The sequence below is a fragment of the Sus scrofa genome, chromosome 12 (genome assembly GCF_000003025.6).
Source record: "Sus scrofa isolate TJ Tabasco breed Duroc chromosome 12, Sscrofa11.1, whole genome shotgun sequence".
NCBI classification, from domain to species: Eukaryota; Metazoa; Chordata; class Mammalia; order Artiodactyla; family Suidae; genus Sus; species Sus scrofa.
This window is the reverse complement of record NC_010454.4, coordinates 24,779,303-24,788,335: the sequence shown is the minus strand read 5'-3', so window position 1 is coordinate 24,788,335 and position 9,033 is coordinate 24,779,303. Positions and strand designations below refer to the sequence as shown.

Here is a 9,033-nt window from a genome sequence, read left to right as displayed (position 1 = left end):
CCCGAAGCAGAGGGAAGGAAGCCGAGTACACGTGAGGAGGGAGGGGGGCTGGGGTCCCGCGAGATGCTTTGAGCTCTTTCATAGTTGGGGGCCAAGCAAGACTCACAGGCATGACGAGGCAGGCAGTGGGATTCTGGTGAGAGAGGGGAAAGGGGGAGAGGCCAGGCCGATAGAGGACAGGCAAAACGAGGGGCCTGGGACCGAGAAAGAGGGAGAGACAGAGAGGGAGAGAGACTTCGGGGCCTCCTTTGCAGAGCCCTGGGGCCTCGCCCTGCCCTTTGTGGGGGCGGGGAAACCTGAGACGCCTCCTCGAGGGTCCTCTCTGGACCTGTCCCACCTGCCTCCGCCTCGCCTTGCCTGGCTCAGCTCAGTTGTTTACAGAGATCATCCCCTGAACCCTTGCCCTCCTGGACTTGCCCTAGCCCAGGCCCCAGGCCTCCGGCCGGCCAGGCAGACACCCTGACAGGTTACAAATGAGCGTGGGTGTTGGATTGCGCCAAGCTCTTGTCCTCAGAGTCTGGAGGAGGACAGTCGATGGGCTCTACCTAAGAGCTGCCCTTCCAGTTCTGTCCCTGTCCCAACGGAGTCAAGGAGGCACTTCCTGTTCGCCTCCCCTCCCCCAACCCTAACCCCACAGATACACAGAGCTGGGAAGGGTGCGACCCGACTCCTGAGCCTCATGGTGAATCTCCCATTCTCTAAGCAACCGTCTTTGATCTCTTTGAGAAAATTCATCGGAAATTTGAGTGATCTTGCAGATGCAATTGGTATTGAATTTATGGATTGGAGGCTTGGGAGTTCTGACGGGGTAGGTGATAGAAGAGGAGCAGAAGAACGTAACACGCTGGTTTTAAACACCACAGAAAGAGAATAAAAATGTCTCCTCTGCACCTGTAAGTAAACATCACCCTAGCTCGGTGCTCATTGTGGCTCTCTGGAGAGATACAGGGAGTTATTTGAGTCTGAGTGAGCGAGGCAGCTACAGCTATGGATGGCTAGAGAGAGGATAAATACATCCGGAGAGATGAGTTGATGGATGGGTAGGGAACAAATATAAATATGGAGAGAGATGGACGAACAGAGAGATGGATTGAGACAGAGCGACTATCAAGAGAAGCTGAGGGAGAGGAATGAATGTGTGAATGAGGAGAGAGGGGTGTAGCTGGAGAGGAGAACGGGGCATTTCTCATCCTCCTCTCCACGTTTCTGTCATCTTGGCTTGTTCCTTGAAATGCCATTTTCCCACCCCTCGCTTAATGTATTCTTCCTCCAGATTCTAAGCCCTGCCTCACACCCTTGGGTGTTTTTGCACCCGCTTCCGTCACAGTCGTCCATTTGGCCCAAGATAACATCCCTCGCTCCCAGCCCCTCACCCCAAGACAAACTGGGAGAAAGAAACTCAGAGTGGGAGTGCTGGGCTAAAGAGGCTGGATTCTCCATCTCCTGGTCTACAGACTTGGGGGGAAGGATCCCTTGGGTGGGGGTGGGTGGGAAGAATGAAGGGCAGCTGGTTTGAATTTGTCCAAATCTAATAACCCAGGAGCCTATTGAGGGCCTTGGGGGTTGGGAGGGAAGTCTTGAATATTCCTCTAACTCCCCCCCTCCCTCTGGTCCCTTCTTTCCTAAAGTCTTTGAAGAAAGATGTTTTTGACGCTTCCACGTCGCCCTCAGATGGATGGGCTGCGGGTGATTGAAGTGTCTTTGTCATGCTAATGCTTGGGGGGTGATGGATGGGCGCTGGGGCTGCCAAACTCTGGCCCGCTGCGCCCATTGGCCTGGGAGAGATCACATGCGCCCCTCCGCTCCCCACTCCCTACCCCCTTCCTGGGGGAGCCCTGGCCCAGGCGAGCTGGGCTAGGCCATGGATGCAAGCTGCGGGGCTGTGACATACTGCCGAAAGGTTGTAGGGCAAGAGGGTGTCTCCCCCAAACGGGCCGACCCTCCTGCGGCCTCCACGCATGGACTATAATAGGATGAACTCCTTCTTAGAGTACCCACTCTGTAATCGGGGACCCAGCGCCTACAGCGCCCACAGCGCCCCTACCTCCTTCCCCCCCAGCTCGGCTCCCGCTGTTGACAGCTATGCAGGCGAGGCCCGCTATGGTGCGGGGCTGCCCAGCCCCGCGCTCCAGCAGAACTCAGGCTATCCGGCCCAACAGCCACCTTCGGCGTTGGGGGTGCCCTTCCCCAGCGCCGCGACCTCAGGGTTCGCCCCGGCTGCCTGCAGCCCTAGCTATGGGCCTTCTCAGTACTACCCTCTGGGCCAGCCGGAAGGAGATGGAGGCTATTTTCAACCTTCAAGCTATGGGCCCCAGCTAGGAGGCTTGTCCGAAGGCTACGGAACCGGTGGAGCGGGCCCGGGGCCGTATCCTCCCCCGCAGCCCCCTTACACGAACGAGCAGGCGGCGAGCTTTGCACCAGCTTATGCTGATCTGCTCTCCGAGGATAAGGAATCACCCAGCGCGTCAGAAACCTGCACCCCCACAGCCCGGACCTTCGACTGGATGAAGGTTAAGAGGAACCCACCCAAGACAGGTAGGGCTCAGACGTGGCCACCCAGCACTCTGAGACGTGCTGCGGGGCCCAGAGCGGCTCTGCTGCTTGGATGCTGAGGTTTCCTGAGCTGGGTTCCTCGGAGCCAGCGGGTAGAGGCAGGTAAGAGCACTCTGCCCAGGCTCAGGTCAGGTGGGGTCTCCCCACCCAGCGAGTGCCCGGTTACCTTTAAGAGTAAGTCTTCACACACACCCCCACTTCCTGATCTGTGTGCATCCCTCGCACCCTCCCCCCCCCGCGCCCCCCCCCCCCCCGCCCCGGTCCAGGACCTGAGGTCCGGCGGAGGGATGGGGGATGGGAGTGCGGGGTCGGGGGGATTGATCCAGATTTGGAGATCACCTGGAGGGGTGCCCGGTGACCCATGGGAACTTTGAGAGCTGAAGCTGGACAGAGTAGTCAGTGGGGGTGCGGGGCTGGCGGGGCTGGCGGGGCCGGGGGAGGGGCGCGGAAGGAGAAAGAGGTGCGAGGACTGACGCGGCCCTTCTCTCGCCCCGCCCCTAGCGAAGGTGTCGGAGCTGGGCCTGGGCGCGCCCGGGGGTCTGCGCACCAACTTCACCACGCGGCAGCTGACCGAGCTGGAGAAGGAGTTCCACTTCAACAAGTACCTGAGCCGGGCCCGGCGGGTGGAGATCGCCGCCACCCTGGAGCTCAACGAGACGCAGGTCAAGATTTGGTTCCAGAACCGGCGCATGAAGCAGAAGAAGCGCGAGCGGGAGGGAGGCCGGGTGCCCCCAGCCCCTCCAGGCTGTCCCAAGGAGGCGGCTGGAGACGCCTCCGATCAGTCCACGTGCACCTCCCCGGAAGCTTCGCCCAGCTCCGTCACCTCCTGAACTGATACCTCCCAACCCACTGGGCTCCCCAGCATGGGAGCGGGAGCACCGCGGATCTGCCTTCCCCTGGGCTCTCCCTAACCCCAGGCCTTGGCTTTACTCCTCGGGCCATCCTCACCAAGGCTGGGGCTCTGGTTTAGAGTTGCCTTTGGGAGGAATGGGCTACCGCTTTGCTGATGACTGGAGACCCTACAGGACCAGAGGGTCCCCAGGAGACACCCAATCTGTCAAATATGGAGGGAAGGACTTCCCTCGGCCTTTAATCCGGGGATCAGCAAGAGGGTGGGTGTGAGCGAGCCCCCACCTTCTGGATCCCCCTGTCTTTGCAATGGGCCATTTCTTAGTCCAGTGCCTTTGAGCTGTGAGGACTTTTCCTCATGCACTCTTATCCTAACTCCCCCGTCCAGGCCCAGACAGAGAGAAGGCCTTGAGGTTTCTTGTGTGGGAGGTGTTTGGGTGCAGGCATATTACCCATGCTTAATCTGTGTAGTCACCACAGCCCTTACAATAGCACCAGCTGCCTTGTGACAGACCAAAAAGCAACCCCCCCCAATCTAACCCTATTAACCCCTTCCTGGCACATTTGTATTGCACTAACGCAGCCTCTAGAGGTTGTTTTCTGAGACCTGCCTCCTCCCACCAGCGACCTCATCTCTAAGATACCAAAATGATTTGGAACTTGGTACTTCAGAGACTTCTGGAATGTTGTTTGAGGCCTGCCCCCAGCAAGCCTCTACCAGGAAGGTGCAGGCACACCCCCCCCCCACTAGTTCCTCCCCTATTTATTGCCTCCAGGAAAAGCCAGGACCCTCCTCCCCTTCTCCATCCCACCCTTGGGGCAGCACAGGGAGGCCCAGGTGCAAGGAGAGCTCCTACCAGCAGCAAGCATTTCTCTGATCATCGCAGAGACAGTGCAGGCCCCACTCTTTCTGGAAACCTGAGCCCCAGGCAACCAGGTTTTCTCTGTACCTTCAACTACCTCATTTCAATAAAGTCTGTGTTTTTCCCCTCTTCCTGTCTCTTCTGCTCCTCCACCTAGGGGTAGGGGAGGCTTGATCTCCAAGAGCCCTGGGGGAGTAATGGGGAAAGAGTTGGTACAGGCTTGGTGAGCTGGAAGGAGCTGAGGTTTAAGATCTCAACTGAGTAGGAGTTCCCACTGTGGTGCATCAGACACCAATCCAATCAGTATCCATGAAGATGCAGGTTTGATCCCTGGCCTCGATTAGTGGGTGAGGGATCTGGCATTGCCAAGAGCTGTGACGTAGGTCTCAGTTGAGCCTTGGATCCCGAGTTGCTGTGGCTGTGGTGGAGGCTGGCAGCTGTGGCTCTGATGTGACTCCTAGCCTGGGAACTTCCATATGCCACAAGTGTGGCCCTAAAAGGGGAAAAAAAGGGGGGGGAAGGGGAGGAAAGAAAAAAAAATCTCAGCTGGATAAAGAGAAGGACTTTCTGGGGCCTAAAACAAAACCCACGCCAGGTTTCCAAGTCTGACAGCAGTCAGCCCTCAGGTCATTGGAGGAACATGGGAAAAATCTCGAGGAAAAGGGTGATGGGGAGGAAAGAGTTCCCAGAGGGTCCCGATAGGAAGGCAGGACAGGAGAAGCACGCACCACTTTGGAGAGAACAGAAACGGGTGTAAAAAGAGGAAGAAGTTTGGGGGAAGGCAAGGGCCCTCTACCCTTTGCCTGTTTCCCCCAGGCCCAGAGCCAGGCTTGGCAGAAAGCGGGGGCCTCAGTAAATATTTGCTGAAGGTGCGAAGCAGGGTGTGGAGGCCGTGTAACGTCGGCCTCCCCGCCAATTCTTGCTCGGAGAAAGTCAGAGGATGGGTGGTCCACAAACTTCAGGTTGGCACCCCATTACCTCCTCCGCTCCGGCCCCCAGCCCGGCGCCCTTCCATCCCACTGGGAAGTCCAAGCTCGGGAGCTCGGGAGCCGGTGTGGCTGGGAGACTAGCAGAAGCCGCCCGCCCTCGAAGTGCCAAGTGCCGCCCAGGTCTCCGGCGCAGCGGAAGGGCCGAGGGTGCGGCGGGGTGCGGGGAAGCGAGGGCCGCCGCGGGAGCCGCAGGTTGGAGCACCGAGGTCCTGGGGTGGGAGGAGGAGGCCGAGGTAAACCCCAGTCCCGCGCTGACCTTTTTACCCCGAAGCGCCCCTGGGCTTTCCAAACAAGCCCTCTGCGCGCCCGCGGGGGCAGCTATTGTCTGCTGGCGGGTCCCATTGACAACACTTTGGTCGGCCAAAGGGGGACGGGGCGGGTGGGGGGGGGGCGGCTGCTGTCCCGGGTCGGGGAGCGCCCGCGACGGCCGCCCAACCGCCTGCCAGCGCTCTCTTGCCCCCGCAGTGCCGTCTGGTTTATGGATTCCGGTGACCCGCGGAGCCCCAATGTCCTGGAGCCGGGACAGCTGGGGGGATGCACCAGCATCAAGGGGCCGTCTTATCCAACCCATCTATTGAATTCTTGACCTTTCAAAGGAAGACAAGGGGGGAAAAGGACTAGGAGTGCATGCGGGAAATGCCGAGTACTAGCTTCTTAATGAAATTGATGCTATTATAGGAGAGGCAACCTTATCAATAATTGCACAGTCTAGCTGGAGAGGAAGAGAAATGCATTGCAAGAGGAAGCCCAGCTTTCCCAGAGGCTGATGTGTTGCCCTCTGTCTTAAAAAAAAAAAAATCTATTAACTGCTTTTCTGCATTCAATTGAAATTGCTACCAAGGTTGGCTTCCCCAAAGGGGTCACTGACAGAGAGGACAGAGCAAGTGTCTGCGGAAACAAAACACCCCTTACTTCGAGCCATTCGATGTAAGCTGGTAGAGCCTTCTGGTTGGGGTGTTTCCGGATCCTGCAGTCTTTGGATCAGTGGGTGGAAAATTGGGGAGGAGGAAGGAACATTGGTTAGAGGGGGCCCCCAAGGATGGTGAAGCTGGGCTTCAGTCCTGGGGGAGGTTTGTCCCTTTGGGTTTTGGTCATAGCAGAAGGAACCATCAGATTCCCCCAGGGAGGGGTGAGGGGCAAATCAGTTCTTTTTTAACAGAGGGGAAGGCTCAAAATAATCCATAGTACATCTCAGCACCCCCCCCATCTCCTCTGAGTCTGACTCCTTTCTCACTAGTGCTCTCCTAAAAATCCGACTTATCTGAGGCCCCAGACTAGTCTGCAAGGAAGGCATTTAGTTGCAGAAAGAAAAGGTCTCTGTATTTTCCTGCCATAAATGACAAAGGAAGAAGTTGGTAAAAACAAACAATCACACAAACAAACACATTGTGAAACTTTCCAAAATAGATGCCGCACTGCTCCATGCCTTTCAGATAGGTGGGTTTTTCATAGACTTGAGGTTACCAGGAGATCTGAAAGTACATTTTCTGCAAAATTTAAAGCGTTCCACTCCAACACCTCTATTTACTAGATCGCCAAAAAATGTCTCCTGTTTTGAAAAATAAAAATCTTTTTTTTTTTTTAGGGCCGCACTTGCTGCACATAGAGATTCCCAGGCTAAGGGTTGAATCAGAGCTGTCGCCGCCGGCCTAGGGCAGAGCCACAGCAATGCAGGATCAGAGCCGTGTCTGCAACCTACACCACAGCTCACCACAGCAACACTGGATCCTTAACCCACTGATCGAGGCCAGGGATCGAACCCGCAACCTCATGGTTTCTAGTTGGATTCGTTTCCGCTGCGCCATGATGGGAACTCGGAAAAATTAAAATCTTTTTTTTTTTTTTGTCTTTTGGTCTTTTGTTGTTGTTGTTGTTGCTATTTCTTGGGCCGCTCCCGTGGCATATGGAGGTTCCCAGGCTAGGGGTCGAATCGGAGCTGCAGCCGCTGGCCTAAGCCAGAGCCACAGCAACGCGGGATCCGAGCCGCGTCTGCAACCTACACCACAGCTCACGGCAATGCCGGATCCTTAACCCACTGAGCAAGGGCAGGGACCGAACCCGCAACCTCATGGTTCCTAGTCGGATTCGTTAACCACTGCGCCATGACGGGAACTCCAAAAAATTAAAATCTTAAGAGACTTTCCCCCTCTTGATTCTTCACTGGAGGGAGAATCCTCAGGTTGCAAGCTGGTCAGGGTTTGGGAGGAGTAGCTCCCAGCCCTGCCCCCAGCACGTAGCCTCCGCTCTACCCAACCCTCTGCACCATCTGTTTCTCAGCCCTAAGTGTGAACTTTTCCTCTTTCATTTGCTTTTTTTCTTCAGCATTTGTTCTCCCAACGTGAGGGCCCTTTGATCTCCTGGACACGGGAGAGACAAGAAAAGGAGATTTCACAAACCCTAAAGTTCTTCTTATCTTTTTTTTTTTTTTTTTTTTTTTTTTTGTCTTTTTGCTATTTCTTGGGCCCCTCCCACGGCATATGGAGGTTCCCAGGCTAGGGGTCTAATCGGAGCTGTAGCCACCAGCCTATGCCAGAGCCACAGCAACGCAGGATCCGAGCCGCGTCTGCAACCTATACCACAGCTCACGGCAACGCTGGATCGTTAACCCACTGAGCAAGGGCAGGGATTGAACCCGCAACCTCATGGTTCCAAGTCCGATTCGTTAACCACTGCGCCATGACGGGAACTCCTGTTCTTCTTAACTTTTAATGTGGGTTTCTTTGTTTCGAGCATTCCTTACACCGGTATTGCTATGGGATTGCTCTCGCTGGGCTGCTGGAAGCGAGTTGGTGGGATGGATGGGGAGTAGAGACGGGTGTGTAGACGGGGAGGAGGGGGCATCTCCAGATGACTATGTTAAGATTAAGAAGACCAAATCCACTAAGGGATCCAGATGAATCTGAGAAGAAGGCCAGGATACATAGGTTCAGGTCCTTCCTGCTCTGCCTCTCACAGCCTCGGGGCCTTGGGCAGGTTGTCTAATTCTCTGTGCCCAGGCTCATTTTCTACAAAATGGGCATCATAAGAGTCCCTGTTGCATAGGGTAGATGTTAGGATGAAATAAATTATTATGGGTGGAGTTCCCCTTGTGGCTCAGCGGTAACAAACCCGACTAGTATTCACGAGGAAGCGGGTTTGATCCCTGGCCCCGCGCAGTGGGTTAAGGATCCAGAGTTGCCCTGAGCTGTGGTGTAGGTCACAGATGAGTCTGGGATCTGGCGTTGCTGTAGCTGTAGTGTAGACCAGCAGCTACAGCTCCAATTTGACCTCTAGCCTGGTTCCCATATGCCCTAAAACGACAAAAAAAAAAAAAAAAAAAAAAAATTATGTGTAAAATATTTGGAGCAGTCTCTTGTAAATAAATGTGAGCTGTGAGAATACTTATTATTGGTGTTCCCGTCGTGGCTCAGTGGTTAACGTATCTGACCAGAAACCAGGGGGCTGCGGGTTCGATCCCTGGCCTCACTCAGTGGGTTAAGGATCCGGCTTGCCGTGAGCTGTGGTGTAGGTCACAGACGAGGCTCAGATCCCGTGTTGCTGTGGCTCTGGTGTAGGCTGGTGGCTACAGCTCCGATTAGACCCCTAGCCTGGGAACCACCATATGGCACGGGAGTGGCCCAAGAAATGGTAAAAAGTCCCTAATCCATTCTAGGGCACATCTTGACCCTTTCAAGTGTGCGCACACTCTCACTGCTCACACCCACCTCTTGTTTGATCCCTGACAGGTGTATGAAGCTAAGGGCAGGTAGCAGGGATTCCCTTCTTAGCCGCTGAGAACA

General features: G+C 55.6%; 1 protein-coding gene across 1 annotated transcript; it reads left to right on the top strand.

Annotated features, from left to right (window-relative positions):
- HOXB1 (homeobox B1) lies at nucleotides 1,959–3,383 on the top strand. The gene is made up of 2 exons (XM_003131545.1): nucleotides 1,959–2,535; nucleotides 3,055–3,383. The coding sequence occupies exons 1-2, from the start codon at nucleotides 1,959–1,961 to the stop codon at nucleotides 3,381–3,383; spliced, it is 906 nt and encodes a 301-aa protein (XP_003131593.1).